The following is a 26,835-nucleotide window of genomic DNA, read 5'->3' on the forward strand; positions in this document are numbered from 1 at the left end:
TTTCCTTATCTTGTCTTCCAGGCATCTTGAATGTGACTCTAAGAATCCCAGTGTTAGATGAGATAATGTGAAGCTTTCACCTCATCTGGTACCTCTGAGAGAACATGAGTTGGTCTGGAAGGCATTGCCCTCTCCCTCGGTGCCATATCAGGGTATCAGAAGAGGGTTTGGAGGGGAGGAAGCAAGTTGTCTTGGGTTTTTCCACACATCCCCATGTTCTCTTGGATCAAGCTCTGTGTTGCAGTGGCCTCATACACAATATGCCAACTGAAGGGCCAGTATTGATGAGAACTTGTTGCATTTGAACTTTAATTATACATGGTGAAGAGAAAGTTGCTCTTCAGGTTTGCTTTATTTAGTGAAGGGACACTGTATCTAATTAGAGAAAAATTATCACAGAGTAAAGAAGCCAAGTACATATCTCAATCTCACTACAGACTTGACATATTTATAAATATATGCTAAATAGAGAAAATTGTAAAGACCCAGCATGTAATCATACCCAGCTTCAACAATTAAGTAACAGCCCATCTTCATTCATCTGTGCACCACTCCCACACTCCAAGATTTTTCTGCAGCAATTCAAACATTATATTATTTCATTCATAAGTATTTTTAAATATTACATGGGAATCTCATTGGCAATATTGTTAAATAGTTTCCCTCTGATTAATAAAGTTCTCATCCAACCATTGAATCTATATTTTGTTGCCTCAAAACTTGAAAAGCATACAGGGCTTCCCATATGCATATTGAATAAGTAAAACTTACATGGTGAGTGGGATTGTGTGAGCTAGTTCTATCTCTGTGATTAATCTATTCTGTACACAATGGCAGCCAGGGTGCTGGAACGCCCCTCCTTTGGTCACCTAGTAACTTTTCACTGGTCAACAAGAAGCTGAATAAACCATTATATTGCGAGAAAGTGCTTGGCTGGCTCACTTGGATCATCTCCTAGATTTTAAGAGTAGTATCATCGCCAAGTTTGAATTTACTGAACCTTTAGGCTTTGCTGGCAGAAAAGAAGCATTCCACTCTTGGAGCACAAATGGATTCAGAGGACATGGGCTCAGGTAAACTAGGCCAAATACTGAAGCAGATTTGGAGACAAAATCTGATGCTAAAGCAGGCCTTCCTGGGTGATAACCCTTGGGAAGGGTCTGGTGGGGCCACTTGGATAGCCATGGTGGTCTTTATGGGTCAAGAGCTCAGTGGGGCCGTTCACCAACTCTTGGAGCACACTGCAGGAACTCTGTACTCTACCTGCCAGCAGCTGTATGTACTGCTTGACAAGGAGAATCAGTGTATCTGGAGACAAGGCAAGTATTTCTTTTATTTATTCTCTCTTTGAGAAATGTTGATTGGGTAGTCATTTTGAGATGTATGAAGAAGTGTACAAGGAAGGCTAAGATAGAGTCTTATCCACAAAGGACTAACATCAGAGTACAGGAAATAAGGTAAGACAAATGCAAAATAAGCAAGGGACAGTAAGGCCAATTCCACTAAAAACTTTGAAAGAAAGTTCATTAAGACTTCACAAGCAGGCAAGATTCCATTTTTAGAGTGGGAAATAGGGAATTATGCTAGATCAAATGCTGTATTTAAACTGAAGGTTGGGGAAAGAATTGGATTTATATAGCTGGAAATTAGTATTTTATTTTATATTTTTAAAATTTATTTATTCATGACAGACACAAAGACAGAGGCAGAGACAAAGGCAGAGGAAGAAGCAGGCTCCCTGCAGGGAGCCTGATGCGGAACTTGATCTCAGGACCCCGGGGTTACTGCCCTGAGCCAAAGGCAGACAGTCAACCCCTGAGTCACCCAGGCGTCCCTGGAAATTAGGAATCTTGAAGGAGCATTCCAGGCAAGGGTATTATTAGCAGGACCCAAGATTAAAGGTAGGAAATTACCCCTAGTTTGAGCTAGAACAAGCAGTTTTTCTATATTGCAATAAGGTATTCTATTTGTAGAATTATTTGAGCTTGAACTCATTATTGCAAAAACATTAGAAAAACTGGGGTGGGCTGGGCTATTGAATTGGACCCCCCTCCCACACCCACTAAGAGGGGAGCAGATTCTTGGGAACAGTTCCACTTATGGATGCTGAGAAGTATGGCAGGAAGAACATTGTATCTGAAGAATATGATCTCAGACAAGAGTTACTCTAGATGAAAAGACGGGGGTATCATGGAATCCAACTCTAAAAAATAGAATGCCAAGGCAAGTGGGCAGGTCTCATTGATCAGGGATCCAGGGGATAACATTAAGAAATTATCTAGATGGCAGTTGGTAGACATCAGGGAAATCTGCCCAAAGACAGCATGACCCAGACCATATCAGCTGGAGCTAATAGGCAGATCTCTAGTCTCTGGAAAGAATTGAATATAGTCCTAGGCAACATATTGAGACAAATATTTATTCATGGAAAGTGATAAGGACACAACTACCAGAGCAGGAGATCAAAATAAAGATGCTCTTAGGTACAAGACAAAAACACAAGTCAGAATCGGAGCCCAAAGATAAACTCAGCTCATAAATGGGTGGTTTAATGATGATTCTGAAAATCCTGACCTATAGGGCTATAAATTACATATTCCTTAGTTCAGAATTAAATTCTAAACATTGGAGAGTTGTTAAACCTTTAAGAAGTGATCAGATGACCCCCGCTGTGAGCTGTAACTCAGAGGAAGGATGGGCAAAGAAGAGAATGATAGAACATGAGGATGGAGTAAGAGATTATATCAGATCAGATCATGGAAAGGTTTACACCAGAGTGAAGAGGTTTGACTCAGTGTAGCAGCCTTTGAGTAGCCAGTGCACATTCTAATCAGAGAATCAAGACCTGTTACAATTAGAGTTATTTTTTTGGAAGACTAATTTGAAAATTGTAAATAAATAAGCTCAGCAGGAGGAATAGTGTAAACCTAACTTAATTCTCATAGCAGCCAACCAAGGACCTAGTAAAATATAGCATCTGCAACAGTAGAAATAATGTAGCTATAGTATGCCAGCTACCCAAGTCTCATCTGAAGGGTTTTTGCTGAATTTCAGACAAATAATTATAAGTGGATCACTGATAAACCATATAGTACAAAGGAGAAGGAACAATTCTCAAAATCATCCTAAATCATCAAGGAATGATTGAAGGAGATGTTGACTTCAATTGAAGAATTTTATGAATGTGAGGGGACCATGGTATCTGCCTTCAAATAATCAAAGCATTTTCATGAGCAGGAGAAACTAGACTTATCCTGACACTACAGTAAAGAGCAATTTGTCCCCAATTCCTGAATGTATTAAAAGAGTAACAGTTGTACCAAGGACTTCTCCTTCAGGAGGAAGATAGGCTTAAATGCCTGGTAAGGGTCTTGGTAGGTTTCTATCTTGCTGTACCTCCTTAGATGTCAGTGGAGAAATATAATTTGATTCAGTTTTGTATTTTATTTTTTTATGTATCTATGTGCAGAAATCTCTACTTTCATAGACTGCCTCATGAAAATAAATGGATATTTGGGGAGCACTGCTACACTTCTAAAGAAAGAAGAAAAGGAGATGTGTAATTTATGCGGCATGCATGATGAATGTACTCCACTGCAGACAATGTCCACCATTCACAATATCAAAGCAGCAGACATTGCTGCAAGAGGGGAACAAAATGTCATAGAAACAGCTACTGTTTCTCCCACAAATGGAGAGCAAAGTCCTTATACAAACCAGGTCCAATTAAAAAAAAATAAAGCACATATGAGTTCAGAATCAGTGGGGGAAAAAAACAATACATCATTGAATAGAGATGTAACAGAGCAAGGGGAGTCACAGAACAAAATGTTCCCAGATAATGCAGAAAATGAAGATGATAAACAAACAGAACACATGACTGTTGAGAACATAAATGGCAACAGGGAAGAGATGCATGACATAATCCAGACAACAGAAAGAGAAATTCAAGAGACCTCAGAAGGCCCAAGAGAAGAGATTACCACATCCTCAATAACATGTGATATCTCCGGCAAATATCTGAATAGTCTTCTTTCCAATGATTCAGAGAGTCTAAAGCAAAAGAATGACATAATGGAAAAAGAGTAAGTAAATGCAATGTGACAGGTGCTTGTATATGCCTACTGATAGGTGTATTTCTGTAGTTATTATACATATTATTTGTGTATGACTAGAATTTTATATTTCCACTTCAGATCTCCAAAAGAAATTGTGAATCCATAATTTAGTTTAAATTAGTCCCAGTAAAATTTAAATGACTGCTATTACTAATATTTTTTTTATAATTTTAGGAAACAAACTTTGTTTCTTTGAAGTAAGAGGAATTGACTATAGGAGAAAGTGGTTTAAGTGAACAATTGTCCAGAATGTGAACACTCCTCTAAATCACAACGTTTTCAATTATAATAAGAAAAAAATGGTAGGCTATGGAGAGTTCGAATACTAGAAAAGCATTTTCTAGCCTCAGATTTATTTTAGCTATATCCTCAAATGAATTCTCACATTTATTTATTTATAAATGATCATAAATTCTTAACCTGTGTCTGTAGACTCCGGGGGGCAGGGTAGGCTTTAGGCAGTTTTTAAAACTGAGTGTATATTTTCACACCTATTTTATTTCCTTGGAGATGGTCCAGCACTTTTACCAGATTCTCAAAGAACTCATGACTTCAAAAAAAGAAAATGTTGAAATTGACAGATACACTTCATGAATTATCTCCCTTATACAAGGGGATAATAATCCCTATTTGTCCAAATAAAACATAAGATAAAATAAAATATTCACAGCCATAATTTTCCTACAAAGATCACGCCCTTAGAAGGCAACGAGGAATAATGATGCTTTGGGAATCAGACAGACTTAAATTTTATCTCCTGTTTTTTTTACATACCAGTGTTGTAACCCTTGGGCAGCTTGCTTCATTTCTTAGCCTATTTTCTTCTTTGTAGAAATAATATATACTTCCTGGGATTATTTGGTAAGATCAAATGAGAAAATCACGTAAAGGGCCTTGTACCATGCCACTCTGCAGATATTCAGATGTTCGAGCTGCGCTGAATATTTGTATTTGATTTCACTCTCAACAACCCTCACTTTCTCTACCTCCCACATGCTTCCAGCCTTCATGTAACTCCTTTCTGCCATGATGTTCTTTTCAGGTGTAAAATACCATTTGCACACCACAACTGAATCTTCAATCTCAAGCAGCTCATTTTGCTATTTTGACCTTAGTTATCTCATCACGAAAATGAAGAGGTTGAGTGGGGTTAGCTGTGAGGTCCCTACAGGGCTGAGAATCTAATGACTTTTATAGATGTCATCGGCGTACATTCAATGCATGAAAGACCCCATAGTTCCAAAGAATTACTGCCTCTGCGAAATAAGCATTAAGTTAGTTAATGTGAAGTTGTCCATTTTATTTGAGAAAAACATTAACATTTCATATTCGCACATTCAGAAATGACTCAAAGCATCAGCTAATGAGTCACTGCTGAACCACTCCCTCTACTACCTCCCTTAGGTGTTCCCCAGTTTGTGATTTCCTCTTCTTAGCATCCAAACCAATTGTGCTTGGCTTGCATATATATACAGATGACTACTCCTTTCAATCCTTTGAGCCAGAAAGCCATCAGGCTACTTAAAATATGTGTGTCATCAACAAGACCTCACTAGCAATCTGTTGTGATTCTTCCCTGGAGAGCTTTCTGTGAGAAACCTATCTTTCCTAGTGTCCTTGTCCCAGTGTGTATAGACTCAAAGGGAAACAAGAGTAACATAAACCAATCTGATTACTTTAGCTGCTGGACTAGATCTATTTGACTAAGGCTAGAGAAATGGAAGCATTTACAGGTCTCTTCACTCAGTTCATCTATCTGTCTTTTAGAAGAGTGTATGCAGATAGTTTCCAGGACACAGAAGAAAATAATTTTTGAAGTTATACAAGGCTGGGCCACTGTATTCTCTATTAAACAATTCAGAAATTGTTTCACACTTTCTGTAGTATCATTATCACCATCATCAGAGAATATACAAACAGATCAATGTACTGGGTAGTTTTCCTTCTAACTTGATAGGTTTAAAATTATAAATATAAATAAATAAACTCCTCTATAATTTCAACATTTTTAAAAGATATCTATGTTAAAGGGCATTGTAAAATTCAATTTACTAAGAGTTGAAAAATAGTTAAAACCTGATTATTCTCGAACGGGGTATTCATGCTAAATTTTTATTGATGCTTTCATTTATCTTTGACATTCCCAATACTTCAATCATTTCACTAATAAGGAATGAGAAATATTGAGAAGAGGAGAAACTCGAGCTGATAATTTTAATGTAGAGACCTACTTTATGGAGCATGCATTTTATGCTAATCCCTTATTTTAAGAAGTTTAAATATTGCATCTCATTCCATCTTCATACTATTATGGATTAGGTATTAGTTTTAGTTTGTAATAGATGAAGAAGCCAGTGCTTTGGAATGATTTGAGTATATTATGTCAGAGTTTGGGCTTTTGTACTAAATACAGATGGATTTGATTATTGATTCTGTAACTTACCATTGGTATGAGTTTCAACAAGTAAAATTTTCTAAGCCTCAGTTTCTCTATTTTAAAAGGTGATGACAGTAGTACCTGCCTGACTCCCTAAAGAGGATTAAATGAAACAACTTGTAACCTAAAACCTGAGCACCTGGCTGGCTCAGTCAGTAAAACATGTGACCCTTGATCTAGGGGTTGCAAATTCAAGCCCCCCATGTCAGATAGAGAGATAACTGAAAATAGTATTTTTTTAAATGAAACAATGTATAACCTAAAATCTAGCCCATATAGAGAGCTAAAATATTGGCTATTTTAATAATTATTATTGATGTTTAAGGTCAAACAAATAATGATTGATCCCAAATTTGAATTCAAATGTTTAAGACTCTAAAAGCTTTGGCAAAGGTGATGGTTATAAAAAGCAAGAATACGACAAATGGTCAAAAGAGGCTTTTGTATTGATTCTTCAAAGATTGTGAGTATTTTGCTTCTAATTATCCTGATTAAGCATAGGTTCATAGTACTTTTGTATCTTTCTCAGGTTTTCTAAAAAACCGGTAAGTATCATCATTTGATATAATGTGTTTGGATAATTCCAATACCAGATATATATTTATCCCCTTTCCTCAAAATTTAGTAAATGATTCAGGAATTAGTATGTGGTTTATCAAGAAGCATTAGTAATATTTAGATTCATATTGTAAATTGAATAAAACTGAGAAATCAACCACATAAATAATAATAGCAATGTCAATAGTAACAATAGTAATAATAACTCATGTATAGAATACCTACTATATGCCAAGCACAACTTTTTGTTTTGTTTTGTTTTTTGTTTTTTTTCAAGCACAGCTTTTTAATTATTTAGCATATACTAGTTCATTTAATTCTCGCAACCTTCTTATGAGACAGATACCATTTTATTATAATTTCACAGTGAATAAACTGAGGCACAGAGAGGCTGAGTATCCTGCCAAAGGTTACAGGGTTAATAAGTGGAAGAATTGGGATTCACACCAAGACAATGTGGCTCTAGAGTTTGTGCTTATTTATTTATTTATATTTGTTTTATATTATATTTTTTCAATTTTATATTTTTTCAAATTTTTATTTGAATTCTAGTTAGTTAACATATAGTGTAATACTGGTTTCAGGAGTAGATAATTCATCACTTAGGTACAGCACCCAGAGCTCATAACAAGTGCCCTCCTTAACACCCATCACCCATTTAGCCCATTCCCTGCTCACCTCCCTCCATCAACCCTGTTTGTTCTCTATAGTTAAGAGTATTTATGGTTTGCTTCCCTTTCTTTTGCATTTAGACATTTAGTGCATAAATCAAATAATTGGAAAAATTATGTCTTTTTTTCCCTGCAGGTATTTTGATATGCTGAGTGATAGCAGCCCCCAAGTGTCTTGTTATATTACAGCACCATCATATATTCTACAATATCTAGAATGCCGGATAATTAACAGCATGAGTTCTTTAATAGTGAGTGATAATGAAGAGTTGGTCAGTAATGTCATCACTGTTGAGTGCTCAGATACGGAAAAGAAAATTCCGTTTCCAATATGCATTGCAATTCCATTTACTGCACGTTACAGGGGAAATTACAGAGACATCATGGTAAAAATGTCTGACATAAACCTTCAATCAAGTTACCTAACCCCAAATTCACTGGAAGGAATGAGAAGAAGTTATAAGGTTGGTAAATCCTTGGCTACATCTACATTTGCTATTTGACTCCTCTGCTAAATATTACTTAGACTACCAGATTGTGGATAGATGTAATTGCTCATCAGTAGCAAATGGAAGGGTTGATTAGATTAATGCTAGTGAATTCACAGAGTTTTTGCCATCTTTTGATCTTTATGATCAAAGAATAGAAATTATTGGCCAAACTTAGGAATGAAGAATGTGGGTCCAGGACCCAGCAAATGTTGTATTTTCTCCCGGGAAACAAAATCTAAATCATGCCTTAATGAATGTCATGCCTTAGACTAGCATTAGACTAACATTTGTAATGTGATAGACTCTGCCTAAGTTTAAGAACATTAGAATCCTTGGATGATACTAGCTATATTTTTATCATTCATTAGTTGGAAAAATATGCAAAAAAATATGAACAATTGTATGTGTGTGCCTTGCGGTAGTTTTTAAGTCTATAGATCGTGCCTGATTCATACACAGAAGACAGTATATGTGGTAGTTAGGATGTGGGTTGTGGAGGAAGATTAGCTGGGCTTGAAATCTGGTTCCTGCACTTCCTTGCTGTTAGTGTGGGTAAATTATGTAACCTTTCCATGACTCAATGTCGTTATCTTGAAAAATGAACACAATATTAGTGTCTCCCTGATAGGGTCATAGGGATTAAATGAGTAAATTCACTTACAAAAATAAAATGAAGCCTATAAACATGTGTTAGCAGTTAATACATTACCATTTTTCATGGTAAACTATCATAATAACTCAGGGTTTCTCTATGGTCACAAATTCATGTTTTGATGACAGGTTTTAACAGTTATTAAACAGCATACAGTTGATGGGAACTAAGGTTCTTCTGTGGGAAACTGAATTTATTTATAAACAAAATATTTGTCTTTTTAGTTTTATGTAAGTCGTCATTATTTGAAGTCAAAGGCAAGGAATAAATATTTTAAAATTCCACTAAAGAAGAAATTCTTTATATCTCTTCTTTTTCTTTTTTTGAGTTACAGACAAGGCTATACGGCAGACTATGAAAGCTAAGCCTATTCTAATTACTTATTCCAATTCATGTCACTAACATATTTTATATTTAGTCTAGAAAGCCTGTATGTCTGGTCAGCATTGCCCTTGACTGTGGTTTTTTAAATCTTGATCAGTCTGTGTGATTGTCACTGTTGATAGTGCATGTGACTTTCACAAAATGAGCAGGCAAGATATTTTGTAAATGGATCATCAGAGCAAAATGGAAAACAAAATAAGAGAACCATTGTCTACTGGAAAATATAAGAGCATATACTTTTTATAGTTTTCTAATGGTAGTTATCTCTATTTTTAGCTCAAAAAATTTTAAACTCTGGATTCCTTCCAAAATTTTATGCAGTTCATACGACATTTAAGCATTCTAATTCTGGAGTCAGATAAACAAACCATCATCAGAGTTCTGTTCATGACACTCCCCTGTTTAAAAACACTTCCGGTTCCCAGCATCTGCCAAATGTGCTCTAAATGCATAATCCACTCTCAGTTCCGGGAGGAGATTTCTTTCTTACCTCTCAACGTTTTCCCTTCAGCCAATGAATAACATTCATCACACCCTGAATTTTCTCAACAACAGATTCACGAAGTGATATTGTGAAATGTCTTCCTTAGTCAGTTTTCAAATGATGGATTATTTTCCATTGTGATTGTCCCTGAAATGTTTATGTGTGTGTCTACATGATTATCCACTCATGCTGGGGTGGAGCCCGGCTGGTGTTTGGGGAAACATGAATAGATCAAATGACTTTTAAGTCTTCCTCTTCATTTTAAGCTTTGGTGATTACACCAGTAGATAATTTTGTTTTCCTTTATGTACCCAGTTCCTTTTTGTGTGATAAAAAAGCTTGAATACATGCCTGCAAATATGCATTACAAATTTAAATGTCACTACATAAAAATGAAACACAAATGTCTCTTTTCATTTGGGAGTCATTTGCTCCCACTGCACGAAGGAGACAAATAGAGAAAATGACTTTACTAAGAGATTGTGAGTTGTTTCAGAAGGAAGAAATTGCTGACAGAACAGGTGTTCTAGCTTTGGATAAACTACCCAAATAATGAAATTTGGAATTCCCTAAAACAGTATTGAATTTTCTGGCTAAAGGCCAATATTTAAAGTTTATCCTGGTAAAGGATGATAGGATTCCAAAAACAGTTAATATTTGTGAAAACATTAAATGTGAGTGTCCATTCACTATACATTTTTGGGGGAATTTAATTTAAATTTACAAATATATTTATTTCTCTCTTTTCTATCGTGTAGTTCAAATTTGAGAAATTCATATTTACTTCTACTTCATTTCATGAAATGACCATCCCTTTGGGGTTAATGAAACCTTTCGACTGTGGGAGATTACAGGAACAGCAGGTAGTGTACGTACAGCAGATACTCCTAGAACAGTGCTGGGTTAATGTCCTTTCATGTTCTCAATCCATACAGGGGACCTGTGCTGAAGTGAAAGTGTACACGTTGGGTATCTTTTCTGTTGTGTCTTGTTTAAAGAAAGAGTCCTTCACAGTAACAAAGAAGGGCCTTACTCTTAAGCCAAGCATGGATTCCCGAGTGTCCTTAAATTACCCTCCAGGAGTTTTTGGCTTGCCAGTGCTGGTACAATTAAAGGTAAATATTAAAAACTGGTGAGTTTCTTCTCATAGATTTTGTGAGTCATCAAACATGGTCCAAAAGGGATAAAGAAGGTACAACTATTTAGTATACTCGTAAGTGAATTCTCTTATACTTTAAGTGACCTAATATCCAGTGTCATCAGTGATAAAGTGATGATTTGGAGCACAGTGAATCTCATTCCAAAATAAATCCCTGCTTTATTTGAAAGCTTTCTCAGCCACGTTTGTGTATGTGTGTGTGTTTCTTAATGATATTTATTGACAAAAACATATTTTGCATATCTATGATAGAACTGATGCCAGACGTTGGGACATTCATAGGAGTCAAGATTTACATCTGAGAGGAGGCAAACAGGAAGCTAACAATGAAAACATTTATGACTATGAATATTTGGTTATATTTAATGATAAAACAGCCCTTTTCTGGAATGAGGACTTAATATATACAAACACTATTTGCAAGGTATACACAAGATATACTGGAACATAATTGTACATTTTAGAAGATACACTTTCTCAATATTTTCTGTCTTTGCAGCTTTGATTCTTCCCCATGTTCTCTTGTTTTTCTGTTATTGTAAGTTGTTAGCAAAGAAGAAAAATTAAGGAAAAAACATATTACAGGCAATGTATTCATAAGTATTTTCCATAAACTTTGAAATTTTAGAATCATGTTATTTTTATTAGACATTCTTATGTGAGAGGAAACAAATAAATACAGTCTTGTTTTTCTAGTTTTTAAAGATCACTTGGTCTAACAACAGTTCTAATTAGAAATTATGTAAAATGTCTAATTTATTTTCTAGGTCATTTTGTTGCCTACAATTAAGAGTGCTTCTCAGTTATTTATAACACAGGATAGGGAACCTAGATTTCAGGAAGACTTTGTATAAGGGGGACCAAATGCTGTGCTTTTTAAATAAATTAATGCAGTATTGATTCTAGTCAACAATGCATAGAGAAATATTTAAAATTAAGTTCTATCAAATTTTCAGAAAATTGTCTTAGATAAATGCTGATACTTTGCATCTTTGCTATTAAAATATATGAATATATGTATTTTCTCTTTATTTAGGTCCAACCAGTTGATCCATCTTTGGTAGCATATTTAAAAACACAGCAAGATACTTCCTACCCGATAGTATCCACAAGCCCTGTGATCCATGTTAAACACCCATCAATACGTCCTTTCCAGAAGCCAGTCACTGTATTCCTACCTTGTTCTCCACACCCTGATAAAAAGACTCTTGGTTCTGAGATAGACCCTAAAAGAACGGCCAGTGCCACAACAAACAGGATCATACCTTTATACCTCAACCGGTGAGTTAAATCCTAATATTTCTGACTGACTTGATGATAAAGAAAGAAATGTAAATAATTGAAAAATGTAATTCGATGTCACATATTTAAATATCAGTATTAAAACACTATGAAAAGTTTTAATTTAGAAATAAAATATTGTAGATCCACAAAAGGTAATGATGTTAGCTGCAATGGGCCCAAATATATACTATGTGATGAGGTTGATACAGAAGAGGTAAAAAGTAATCCTTGGTTTCAAAGAAATTATGATATGGTTGATTATAAAGATGTGGTGTGGTGATTTTAATTTCATATTTAAGAGTGTTCTGTTAATGTAGGAAAAGGATTAATCTGAACTTTTCTGAAACAAATTAAATTTTAGTCTCGATTTGCCATATAGGTAGATTCTTTCCTAATTTTTATGATTAAACAAAATTCCCACCAATAAGATAAATATACATATTAAATTACTAGCCAGAAATGAAATTCTAAAGGACATACTAACAAAAAGGATACACAAAACAATCTTGATCTTAATTACTGTTCTTTCATTTAATATTTGTTTTCTTTTCCTAATGAAAAAGGTAGAAAGGAACTTTGTTATTCTTGAAAGGGTTTTTTTTTTTTTTCCCCTCTGAAAAACTGGGAGAGAAACAACTTCAGACATTGAAGTGAAAAACTACTGTTAATTGAGAAGCTACTGTATGCCAGGCTTCCTGTGTATATTGTCTTATCTAATCTCCCCACCACCTTATCTGCATTTTATTAGAAAGAAGACTGAAACCCAATGAGATTAAGAATTTGTACAGCACTTATATCTACCAAGTGGTGCAATCTTGGATGCACCCACATGTTTCTAGATCTACTCGTGACTCTGTGTAGCCATCATTTATTTAGTTTGAAGTTGCAAGGCTAGAAATTGAGAAGTAGATTATTTGTTCTTTCCCATTATGTTTGCAATTTAGAGCAATAGTAGAATATTAGGCTGTGGCTGGGAGAAGAAATTAAGTTTTCCCTTGCGTTAGAAAAGTGAGAAAAAACATACAAATATATATGTGATCCACTTATATATACTTCTACTACTTGGAGATTGAGCTGTCTATTTATCTATCTATCTATCATCTATCTATCTATCAGTGGCAATTTAGTCAATCCACATCCCTGTGTATCATGGTAAAGTAAGATTTAAAACCAGAGATATGCTGGAGCTTCCAATTTAAAATGTACCCAGTCTAATAGAGTAAGACATTCTTTTAAAAATATTCCCTGAAATACATACTACATATATATATATTATATATATATATACATATATATAAAATATACATATATTTTTTAAGACAAGAACTTAATCTTTAAAATGGATTTTTACCAGTAACCTGTTGCTAGAAACTGGTATTTCTACTGTATATAGAGGATGGATGGAAAAGGATAAGTAAAAATAATTTGTGACTGATATCTACTCAACATCATAAAACAAAGCAGCTCCATTTGCAAGAAAGATGATAGAAAAATAATTTGTCCATCCCTTATTGTCTCTTCCCATAGTCTGAAAAATATAAATTTATCTCTGCAATGCACGGATATCATTTTTTGAAACTGATTAGATCAGTGTTCCTTTGCCCCTCTTTTGCTATATTTCCATATCCCTCAGAAGTGACAGAGGAGAATGCAGAAAGAAATTGGAGGCATGATTTTTCATTGTCAAAAATGAAATTCCTACAAGTATAGGGATAAGTGTAAAGACAATAAGAGCCCTAGTAGAAATCATGCTGAGGGAGGCATATTTTAATACATTTAATCGATTCAAAACATTTTAATCCTAGCTATCCCAGGTAGTAGAAGATTACACATGGCAATCCAGATAAATTATACTCAGTAAAAACAATTAGACACTGAAAATTGATTTATAAATTATGCACATGGATCTGCTCTCCAGATCTATAAGAGATTCAGGTGTCTATCAAACTGGAAGTACATCGATAAGTTTTCATTCAAGAGTAAGGCGGAGAAAAAAACCCAACTCCAATCCTACATGGTTTCTCAAGGGAAAAAAAAATTAATGCTAATCAAAAAGATCTCAAAAGCAGAACAAAAACATCAAAAAACAAACTATAGAATTAAGGATAAAGGACATCATCCTGATGTTTCACAGTAACTTGAATAATGAGAATCACAGTTACCTGGAGAGTATTGTGAAAATCTATTTTGGAAATTTATTAGTATCCAGTAAGCAAAATTTCTGAGAAGCAGAAAGCCATCAGGATAGATCAGAAAAACACAAGAGGACAACAGGATGAGATACAAAGATAACAAGCAGAGATGAAAAGGGACCAAGGTATGATAAGGAATCATTTGAAGTGATGTCACCTAATAATTATGGGTGCCATCAAAGGAGCAACGAAAACAACCATAAAAGAAGCAATAATCAAAGGCATAGTTGAATTTAATTTCCTGATGTTGATTAAAGCCTTGACTTAGAAAGTGCTGATTGATTACTAGATACAATTATGAAAAAAACCCCAACACATACATAAGCATAACACAGAAAATTGAAATGTTCATTTAAATAAAACATAATTCTGTAACAATCCATTCAGCAGAATCAGGTTAAGTGAAAAGGAATAAAATCAATCTTTCCTCAGTCTCATTCATAAAAGCATAAAAGCAGAAAGGAAAAGTTTATATGGCAAAGAATAACAGAAAAAAAAAAACAAGAAAACAGCATGGTGGTGTTAAAAAGATAGAAGTAAAATCTTCAGTTATCTTCAAAGAAGTTTAAATGGCTTAAACATAATCTACACTGTTGTTCATCTTACGTAAATCTTTAATATTTTAACACCTCCTTTGTTCATCTTACATAAGTCTTTAATAATTTTAACACCTCCTATGCTATATTCGAGGTGATTTTCTTAGATTTGTCATATATATGTATATATATATATATATATATATAACAACTGATATAAAATATATATATATATATATATATATAACTGTTTATTTCACTCATTGTAATCCTCATTTCTAAAAGACTATTGGGGGATGCCTGGGCGGCTCAGTGGTTGAGCATCTGCCTTGGGCTCAGAGCGTGATCCTGGGTTAGGATCTAGTCCCCCATCAGGATCCCAGGAGGGAGCCTGCTTCTCTCTGCCTATGTCTCTTGTCTCTCTCTGTGTGTCTCTTAAGAATAAATAAAATCTTTTAAAAAATAAATAAAAGGCTATTGGCATATTTTAGAAATCTTATTTTCCCCAAGATGATCTGTTTTTCATTATGCTTTCTATTTCTTTCTTTGTCCCTTTAATCATTGTAAACATACTCATTTTATGGTTTCATTAAGATTATTCTATCACCTACCTATTGACATGATGTTTTACTATTATCTATTAGCATGGTGTTATCTAGTACATTGTCTATAATGCTGGTTCTATCCTTAGAAATTCATTTCCAGATATTGATAGTGATTTTTAGTGAGATCAACTTTTCTTCTCTTCCCTCCTGCCAAGAGCTGCTTTACATTTATGTCGATTTCTTGAGCCAGTGTTTGAAGAAAGTTTGGTTGGTTTTGTTTTTTCTCATTTCATGGCCAGTGCTGCCCTTTTGGGGTTCCAGTTTTATGACTAAGTTCCAGCTATAAGCTAGAGGCTGTATCTAATGTACCTGATAATATGTTAAGCTGTAGCTCCCACACACCTGGTGTGTATGCATGGTTGGTGGGGCAGGGTATGTGTGTGGAGGAGGCTGATGAGGATAGGAGTATCCATAGAATTCATGGATGCTCATGTTCCTTAGGGAGAGAAGAGAATTCTAGCTTTCTGAGATTTTTTTTTTTAAAGATTTGATTTATTTGCTCATGTTCCTTAGGGAGAGAAGAGAATTCTAGCTTTCTGAGATTTGATTTATTTGCTCATGTTCCTTAGGGAGAGAAGAGAATTCTAGCTTTCTGAGATTTTTTTTTTTAAAGATTTGATTTATTTATTTGAGAGAGAGAGCATGAACACGAGTTGGGGGGAGGGGCAGAGGAAGAGGGAGATGCAGACACCCCACTGAGCAGAGCGCCCTCCGGGGCTGCATCCCAGAACCTGGAGATCATGACCTGTACTCAACGCAGACACTTAATTGTCTGAGCCCCGCAGGCACTTTTAGCTTTTTGAGATTTTTGTTTGTTTCCAACTTTCTGAGATTGTTTTGTTGTTTCCTTTTAGCTTTTGAGTTCCTCTACCTTACTCCCTGTGTGTCTATGTGTGTGTGAGAGATTTTTGTCCAGCGTTCTATGTAGTGGGAAGATGGCCATTTGTCATCAGTTCAATTGGCCAAAGTACCAATTTCTTTTTTCTTCTCCGTTTCTTTGCTATATATGCTCTCTCTCCTTTTTCTATCATGATCAGGTGAAGAACTCTTGTTTATTCTGTAAGTGGTAGCTCAACCCGTTCCTTATGTATCAAGACATTCTAAGATCACCAGGAGGGATTGATTTTTTTCTCTTTTTGCATCAGTCTTATTCTTTGTGTACATCCCATATCATACTATAGTATTATTAAATTCTCTTTTCCATTTAGCATCACTCAGCACAAGTACAACATAGGTGCTCAAAAAATGTTGCATGAATTAAATAAATTAATGAATAAATTTGTGGAAATGTAAATAGTATTAGTAATCCTGTACTTTTTAACAACGTTAAGTTAGTATTTTATAATACGCTCTGTTGTTATTAGTGCTAGATATGGTAGATGCATTTTCTCTATCCAGTGGAACATAAGCCAGTAAAATGAGACCCTCTATTATTTAACATACTTTTACCATAGGGTGAAAACAGTTGAACATTTTCTATGGAAATAGGAACACAATGAAGCATTCTATGCCTCATAAAATAAAAAAGACAAAAACTAGCTGATCCAAAACATAGTCTAAATATTAAGAATTAGAGGTCTTTATTCCATCACATTCCTTTATGTCTGAATGATTCCTGGAAAAAGACGAGAGTCATTTAATTATAAGCCAGGAAAGATTTCTTGACACTAATGAAAGGTGAAATTAATTTATTAAATAAAAACTTATTCTGTATTATATAAGAAATATTTTAGAGAGTTAGATGGGAAAACATTTTGCTTTTGCAAAATGCCATGTCTGCATAATGCTATTGGTTTTTAGATTATCTTGTTCAAATATAATATGTGAGTCATACACAAGAATATTTGTAGGGGCACCTGGGTGGCTCAGTGGTTGAACGTCTGCCTTTGGCTCAGGTCATGATCCCAGGGTCTTGGGATTGAGTCCCACATTGGGCTCAGTGTAGGGAGTCTGCTTGTCCCCCAGCCGATGTCTCTGCCTTTCTCTGTGTCATGAATGAATAAATAAAATCTTAAAAAAGAGAATATTTGTAAAGTTGATGTGTCATATCACATAAGAATAAAATAGACAAGTTGGTAAAACTACTATGTAACTTAAGAAATCGAAAAGAAACTATTCCCCAGAATAGCCAACACAGAAGAACAGAGTTGGAAAGGGGGCACTACCTGACTTCAGGACTCACTATAAAGCTATAGTAATCAACGCAGTGTGGTATTGGTGAAAGACTAGGCAAATAGATCAATAGAGCAGAATAGAGATCCCAGAAGTAGATCTGCATATAAATAGTCAACTGATTTTTGACAAAGGAGATAAGGCAGTGCAATGGAATAAAGACAGTCTTTTGAACAAATGGTACTGGAACAAGTGGATGTCCATATGCCTCCCTCTCCCCCCAAAAAAAGTCTAGACACAGACCTTGTAATCTTCACATAAATTAACTCAAAATGGATTATAGACATAAATGTAAAATGCAAAACTATAAAACTCCTAGAAGATAATATAAGTGAAAATCTAGATGACCTTGGGTATGGCAATGACTTTTAAATACAACACCAAAGGCACAACACATGAAAGAAATAATTGATATGCTGGACTTCATAAAATAAAAAAAAAATCTGCTCTGGGAAAGACAATATCGAGAAAATAGGATGAGCCACAGACTGGGAGAAAAATATTTTCAAAAGACACATCTGATAAAGGACTGCTTTCCAAAATATACAAAGAACACTTAACAATAAGAAACAAAAAACTTGATTTAAAAATGGTCCAAAGACCTTACCAGACACCAAAGAAGATCTATGGTTGGCAAATAAGGATCTGACAAGATGCTCCACGTATGTCATCACTGAGATGCAAATTAAAACAAAATGTCACGTCAATACACATCTATTAGGATGGCCTGAATCCAGAATACTGACAACCTTAAATGCTGGTGAGGATGTGCAGCAGCGAGAATTCTTATTCATTGCTGGTGAGAATGCAAAATGGTACGGCTACTTGGGAAAACCGTTGGTTTCTTACAAAACTAAACACACTCTTTTCATAAGCACTTCTTGGTATTTATCCAAAGGAGTTCAAACCATGTCGACACTAACACCTGCATATAGATATTATAGTAGATTTATTTATAGTTGTCAAAACTTGGAAGCAAACAAGATGTCCTTCAGTGGGTGAATGGATAAATAACATCCATACAATAGGAAATCACTTAGTGCCAAAAATAAATGAAGTCTCAAGCCAAAAAAAACAAGGAGGGATCTTAAATGTGCATTGCTGAGTGAAACAGGCCAATCTGAGAAGGCTACGTACCATATGGTACATACTGTATGACATTTTGGAAAGGGCAAAACTATGGAGAAAGTAAAAAGATAAGTGGTTGCCAGAGGTTGGAATGCAGGAGGGACAAATGGGCAGAGTACAGAGGATTCTGGGATCTCTGGTGGCTCAGCGGTTTAGTGTCTGCCTTTGGCTCAGGGTGTGATCCTGGAGACCCGGGATTGAGTCCTGTGTCAGGCTCCCTGCATGGAGCCTGCTTCTCCCTCTGCCTGTGTGTCTGCCTCTCTCTCCCTGTGTCCCTCATGAATAAATAAAATCTTTTTTAAAAATAGAGAAGATTCTTAGGGTGGTGAAAACACTCTGCATGATATTATGATGGGTACAGGTTGTTCTGTATTTGTTCTAACCTATAGAATGTACAACATGAAGAGTGATTCCTAATGTAAACTATGGACTTTGGGTGATTATGATGTGTCAATATAAGTCCACCAATTTTAAGAAAAGTACCACTTTGATGGGGGATATTGATAATGCAGAGTCTATACATATGTGTGGGTAGGAGATAAATAGGAAATCTCTATATCTCCCTCTCAATTTTGCTGTAAGCCTAAAACTTCTATAGAAAAAAAAATTAAAAAAGGAACTATCTTCAAAAAGTTCCCAGCAATGTCTGTTTCTACTTGTGGAACCTTGGAACAGATATTTTATTATCTTCAGAAAAACCTGAGTATCTTTAGTTGTGTGGCATTAAGGCATTTATCTCAGAATAACGTGTCGGGGCACTACTGGACCTGAGAAAGGCAGTCTGGAGTGGACTTCTGTTGTGTTGTCGCACCAGCCACTTTATTTTTTGGGAATTGTATCACAAATTCTGGAAATTGTTCTTTCCATCTATGTGGATGTAATGGGAGTTCTCATGTTTTTCAATGTCCCTGTTAATTATAACTGAACACTTGACACAAATGGGGCAATTATAATTCCCTTAATGCCTGGAATTTTGATATGGAAAAAGTCTTGAACTCAAGAAATAGCATGGTCAATTATTCTTGAATAAACAAATTGATTTAATAAATGTTGATTATGTATTATGGAACTCTTAGTACATCAGGATGTCCTGTGGAGTGTGATCAAGGGCTATTCTCTTTAGATAATACTAGTGAAAGCCTGCTAATAGCATATGGAGAAGGAAGAGTTTATTTGCAAAGTTGCTAAGAACAACTAGGATAAATAAAGTTACTGCCAAATCATTTATTTATTTATTTTATTTTATTTTATTTTATTTTTTATTTTTATTTTTTTTTTGTCAAATCATTTAATTTCAGGATGAAGTAGAACTATTATCACAACAAAGTCTAAATTTGAACTAATGAATGTGTTAACTAGCTTTACTATAATAATCGTTTTACTATATATATATATATATATATATATATATATATTAAACCATCATGTTGTACCCCTTAAATTATACAATGCTATATGTCAATTACATCTCAATAAAGTTGGAAAAAATGAAATCTAATTTTGGTCAATATATCAATAAGGATTCTTTTGAGTTCAAGTGTCAGAAAAGCAAACTCGAAACTTTAAGGAAAAAGGAATTCTTTGGTCTGGTAAATAAAGTCTGGGGATGTATTTATCTTTATCTTCCTCTTAAACCAGAAAGAACCTAGTCTCTCTCTTTTTCTTCTGCCTTCTCCTATGCCAATTTCATTCTCTCACAGTCTTGTCCCTCATGCTGGTGAGATAACTACATCTTGAGGACTCCAAGTTCAGTGGAAAAGTAGAAGGTTCCCCATGGATATGCATAAGGGCCCTGAAAGTTATTCTCACTCTAGATCAGTTTCAAACCCATCATTGAACAGATCACTGGGACCAGAAGGAAGATGCCCTATACGGGGCAGGCTAGGCTAAGTTATGGGATAGCAACAAACTTGAATTCCTAAAGCCTGTTGACAACAATCTTTACATGTCACACATGCTTTGTTGCCATCAGAGACAGGCTGCTTCTTGCTTATCCTCATCCCAGGACTCAGGCTGAAAGGCAATCACTTTCTGGCTACTATCATGGCAGCAGAAGAAAAACCTTTGGGTAGACCCACATACGCAATTAAATGTTTGCTCTCCAAGTGACATTCATCATTCATTAACCAGAACTAGTTATGACCCCACTCAACCTTAGGGGCAGGAAGTGCAATCCTATCATGTGCTCAGACTGGAGGAAAATTGGATTTTTTTTTGGCTGTCTGTATTAATGAATGCCGAATGCACTATCTGCTTCAAGTTTTATACCCACTTGGACCTGGGAGTAGGGTCAGTTCCACTACAGCTGAGAACCGATAGTTCCCCACAAAATTTTAAGCAATTGGTAGAAAAAAAAGTAAGAATTGTCATCAGAAAAAAAATCAATAATACATTTGATTAAGTAAGTTTCTAGTAAATGATCCAAGTTTGAATTTAGTTGAGCATATCTTCCTGTGTTAACAAATTCAATTCTAAGGGTTACAAAATTTACAGTATTTGTGGTTTTAAAACAAAAGCCAAAAACTAAATGTTTTCAGTGGACATTTTAAATCTAGTTTAGCTCCTAATTTCTGAGTCATAGGACAGCTCAATCTGTAAAAACTAAGGTGGTTTTGAAACCATAACTAATTCTATTCACAAATAAAGATGTGGGATTCACACGTACGTTTTACTCTGAGTAGCTAGCTAAAATGCTTCTGAAACCCTTGTGGGTAGTAGCATCTTGAGAGCAATTTTTTTTTTCCTCTAAGATGTTCAGTATCAGGACTTTTCTTCCTTTGTGAGGAACAGATATCCATTTAAATGAATTCAAGAAGAGAGGAGCTTATTGTAAGACTGTTCCATCTCTGGGACTACATGGATTCTTTCTTTTTATATATATATAAATTTATTTTTATTATTGATGTTCAATTTGCCAACATATAGAATAACACCCAGTGCTCATACCATCAAGTGCCCCCCTCAGTGCCCATCACCCAGTCACCCCCATCCCCCGCCCACCTCCCTTCCACCACCCCTAGTTCGTCTCCCAGAGTTAGGAGTCTTTCATGTTCTGTCTCCCTTTCTGATATTCTTTCATCTTGATGTTTTCCCTTTTCTCTTTTAGCATCTCTTCTATCTTCCCTTTCTTAATAATCTCTCTGCATATTGTTTTCCTAATCCGGGGCACCTCAACTAAAGGACGACAGTGACAAGTTATAATTTCTGAGCCTCTTAGTCAAATTCTAAACAAAATGGATAAAATTTTCTGGGTGTTGAAAACTGGTTTGTGGTGAGTCAGTTCAGCTCTGGCTGGTGAAGGTAGCATGTGGTACATACAACCGCCCCTGTCAGGGGATTTGAGTGGAGCAGGTTAAAAAGGAAGAACTGGGCAAGAAAGCTAATCGGTGATGTCTACAGTAGGAAGTAGGATGAGAATATTAATGCCATTAATGCTTACTACAATTATAAGTGCTTTACAAATACTAATTTAGCTCTATGATATAGATATTGTTATGACTCTCATACTATAAACAAGGAAATGGTGATACAGAGAGATCGAATAACTTGCCCATAGTTGTATAGTTAATAAGATGCAGACCCACCCAGGACTTGAAAGTTGGCAGTCTTCCTCCAGAGTCTGTGGTTTTACCCATTAGGTTCCTCCACTACTCGTAGCTCTCCTGAAGCATCTTGATTTACACCAGGGAGTTTATTAATGTTTTGGGGTTTCCCCTTAACTCTTTTTCCAGTAATAAAATGCTTCTCATTCTCCAAAGCTCATATCACATATTAACTTTTTTCACTTTGCAAGCTTCCCTGAGCACTTTCTTTCTGCCACTAAACCATCCTGCACATTTCCTGAATTACCTGCCACACCGATCACCTTGTACTGTATTTGGATACACAGTAATACTGTGAGCTTCTGCAGAGCAAGGACTATGTATTTCTTATCTTTGTATTCCTGGTGCATGGCGTAAGCACATAGAATACACTTAATGTATTGTTATTGGATTATTTACTTAATGAAAGAATAAATGCATTAAATAAGATTTATGCCACACAAATTTTACCATTTTCTCTTTGCTACCATTATATAGGACAAAAAGCACGACCATAAGAAACCCTGGGAACAATGCCAGTGAATCTTTGAAATTACTGGGATTCAGAAGCCAAGAGAGTGGTTGGTTTGGGCTTGATGATGTTGTGGTGAGAAACATGCAGAGTGGCTTGATATCATTTGAATTATGTGAACATTTAGAGAGGTAATACAATAGCAAACAATAAAAGTTGATGATATTATATTCTGATGATTTATAATTGGTGTTTACAGAAATGGAATTACAGGATTAAATTTTATTCCTCAAATAAGAGTATCAATAGTTCTTTAGGGTGTGCTTAAAATGTAAACCAGAACCGATATGAATATGCTATCCATAATTTCACTCATGAGAGTTTAAAAAATGCTTTTGGAAAACACTCATAACTTAGATGTATTGTTTAAGATTCCTTTTAACTCCTAAATAGTTTTAAAATATCACCTTTAGTTATGAAATTCCATAAAGACAGTAATTTACTGCCCATACCATGCTCATCTCATAACTATGTATATGTAAACTGAATTTGTTATTTCTGTGTCCTCATTTGCTTTCTCATTTCCATGTTTCCTAGACAGTTCATTATGGAGAGAGTTTTAGACAGTTTTAAGGCTCATGAGGAGCAGACACTCATAAAGAGAAGGCAATCATATGTTTAAAGATAGTTTTTATTTTTAAGTGGAAGATCTTACATCTAAGAGTAAGATGAAGATTTATTGATTTATTGAGGGAGAACTCTTAGGTGAATCCTATAAGGGAATGAAAGAAACAAATAGAACAAGGGAATAAAGATTGGAAAACCTTTGCTTTTAATGTATATCCCTGTGTCTGCATATTTCTATGCCCAGATTTTCCCTTTTTATGACACCAGTCATATTGTATTAGGGTATATCTAATGACTTCATATTAACTAGATTACCTTTGTCAAGACCCTATCGCCAAGTAAGTTCCCACTCTGAGGTCCTGGGGGTTAGGCCTCCAACATATGAATTTGGGTAGAGGGGACAAAATTCAACTCATAACAATCCTTACCACCTTGTGACAAAGACAAATAATTTTAATCCCCACTTAATTATGACATATATTCTTTGTCCTCTTGATAGTAAAGGGATTATCCTGATTATATTTCTCTCCTATAGTCCGAAGTAATACTCTTTGGTAATGCTAGTTAAAATATAATGTAAAATATGCTGCTATATTTAGAGCTGATCTGAGCCTGGCTGAATTTTTTGTCTATGAACATCTATTTAGAACTTGGTTTCCTGACTGCCAAAAGTTTCATTAAAGTCATTCATGAATCTAACTGATTGTCAGAATGCTTGATTTTGAAGAAAGCTTGGATGGTAATGGCTCTTTTCTTGGGTGTTATTTGTTACCAGTGATATTTTTGAGATGGTATGTTTCTCTTACGTCGTGCCTCTTTGCTCCCATGCAGGTTTATTGTGCTTCATCTTTCTTCCAATGTGGAAAATAGTCATTTAGTTTCTTTTGTGAAAGCTCTAGAGGAGGCCATGCTCAGCACCACTGCCTGCGTTGTGCTGTGTCACCAGAAAGACAATCCACATAGAGTAGCTATTCTAGTGGTGCCTTCTAAAGATTTAAACCAGGTCCTTCGGAACTTGCGCTTAGAAGCCTTCGGTGGTTCTCTAGAGCCATCACGCCGCTTCCAAGTAAAAGAAGGAGAGCAACTTCTTTTAAGATTTACTGGAAATATCTTTGCTTCAAGTAAGTAGGAAGACCCCTTGTTATATACTCTATGGGCTAACAGCTGCAAACTTCAGAAAGAATTTGTTAAACTTTTCTTACCAAGGAAACTTCCAGAAAACTGAGCGGAGGCATTTAAAAAGTAGGAAGAGGAAAATACTTATTTTCTTCTTCCTTTCCAGTATCTTTCTTCTCTTATTAGGGGATGCATGGTCCCTAACAGGCAGACTCTAAGTGACATTCTGCTAGAAATAGCCTTCCCCATGATTACTGAGTCCAAGCTAGAATCATCTCTCTCACATACCAGTGCTGTTGTCTCCTAAAGAGTCCCCTGCTTCCACTATTAGCCATGTGAAATCTAATTCCACACAGCAACAATAGTGATTTTTTTTAAATTATAGATCATACTTTATAACCCTGTCGTTAAAATCTTACAATTTTCTCTTATTCTACTTAAAATCATATCCAAACTCTTTCCGATGTCCTACGAAGAATCTAACCTGGGATCAGTGGACTCCCAAGAGATGTGTGCATAGAACATTCCAGTAAGATTATTTTACCTATACTTCCACTTACTTTATTTTGTGTATTTAAAAGACTACTCTGAGAAGCAATGAACAGATTTCACCAAACTCCCAAAGAGTCCATAGCACAAAAATGATTAAGCACTTCTGACCTAGATGACATATCCTGCTTGCCTCTCATCTTCATATTTATCTGGTGTTTTTTTGCTTCCCCTCTAAATCTTACAACAAACTGGAATTATTTTATATATTCGTTAGCTTACTTTTCAATCATATACTTATGTTCTTCCCTGGAATGCAAATTTCACAAGGAGGATGACTATGTCCCTCTTGCTGTGTACCCCTGAGCCTAGTTTAGTGCCTGGTACATCAAGAGCTTTCAGTAGGTACACAGTGAATGGGCAAGTATATGGCAATACTAAGAAAAACAAACAGCATGAATGCATATTAAAGGTTGTAGGATAAGGGAGGAAAAGTGAGAGAATAGATAAGACAAAGAGGTCAAAGGAGATGAAGAGAAAGAGAAAAGGAAGAAAAAGCAGAACACAGAGAGAAAGCAGCTGAGTGAGAGAAGAGATTAAAAAAGATTTTTGGAGAAGTTGCCATCCCAGCAATTTCTTTTTTATGAATTCAACCACTCGCCTTCTGTAACTTCTTTCCTTGAGGTGGAATAGACTCTGACAGGTATGCATGTAAAAGTGAGGTGGAGGGGAGAATTCAGGCATGGGTTTTGTGGGGATTTCTGGCCCAGGAATCTTGTGACAGACTTGCCTAGAAGAAATATTTTCTGTTCACTTATAAATTGATACAGATCTCATTGATTTTGAATGATGCCTATTTTCTCTCTGATTCTGGAAATTAAGCCAAGCTCCACTGGCTCTTTGTTGTCACAAAAATGATGCAGCTTGAAGCTGAGGCTGCCATCATTTTCTGGCATCTCAGAAATGAGACCCAAAGTGTCCCAACGTGAACTGTCTTTTCCACTTCCCCATTCAGCATCCCAGCCATCTGAGTCAGCTGGCAGGACTTAGTCAGTGACAAGGGTATCAGAAAAAGGGAAAGGGAAGGGTGGGGGAGGGGAAGGAAGGTAGAAGAGACCCCTTTCTACTTGGCTTCCAAAGCAGAAACCACAGTGTCCAACAATCTCTCTAAGAAGAGAGTCCAAAACTGGAAGTGTCCCACCCGAACTAATGATGCCAGTGATTTTCCTGTAATGCTTGGGACAGCAGCTGTGTTTACCAAGTGCCCTAAATGGGAGTGAGTTACTGTGCTTCCCGTAAGCAATGGTACCGAGTCATTATTGCCAGTAATGGGGAAGGGGGAGCATAGGCTGAAAGAAGAGTGCCTGAGGCTAGCGAGCCTCTGTGCAGTTCCTCCACCTAAGCAATGGAGAAGAGCTCGTCTCCACCAGAGGGAAACGAATCAGGCGGGGTGCCAGGCTTGTTTCTGCTTTGCCTTTCTGCTCAGATCTGTGGCCTCCCTGGATTTTTCTCCATTTAAAGAGCAAGATTGTCAGGAAAGCACTGATACCTCATCCTTTCTTTAGAGCCTGTGATAGTCTCTGTGAGTCTCAAAGCCATACAACCAGATAATGTCTGCCCAGAGGGTTCTCCTCCCCTCCCATCCACCCCACCCACCTCCAGTTACCTCCTCCTGTATT

At 35.8% G+C, this 26,835-nt stretch overlaps 1 protein-coding gene across 1 annotated transcript in view; it reads left to right on the forward strand.

Moving 5' to 3' along the window:
• Positions 1 to 1,028: 1,028 nt before the first annotated feature.
• The window catches only part of DTHD1 (death domain containing 1), a 63,206-nt gene continuing 37,399 nt past the window's right edge, over positions 1,029 to 26,835 (forward strand). Inside the window, exons 1-7 of the mRNA XM_055326579.1 lie at positions 1,029 to 1,319; positions 3,470 to 4,085; positions 7,921 to 8,248; positions 10,731 to 10,910; positions 11,991 to 12,235; positions 22,951 to 23,115; positions 24,383 to 24,672. Coding sequence (XP_055182554.1) covers positions 1,049 to 1,319; positions 3,470 to 4,085; positions 7,921 to 8,248; positions 10,731 to 10,910; positions 11,991 to 12,235; positions 22,951 to 23,115; positions 24,383 to 24,672 — 2,095 coding nt within the window. The 5' untranslated portion in view covers positions 1,029 to 1,048. The remainder of the gene's footprint in view (positions 1,320 to 3,469; positions 4,086 to 7,920; positions 8,249 to 10,730; positions 10,911 to 11,990; positions 12,236 to 22,950; positions 23,116 to 24,382; positions 24,673 to 26,835) is intronic.

The sequence above is a fragment of the Nyctereutes procyonoides genome, unplaced genomic scaffold (assembly GCF_905146905.1).
Source record: "Nyctereutes procyonoides isolate TBG_1078 unplaced genomic scaffold, NYPRO_anot_genome, whole genome shotgun sequence".
Lineage (NCBI taxonomy): Eukaryota > Metazoa > Chordata > Mammalia > Carnivora > Canidae > Nyctereutes > Nyctereutes procyonoides.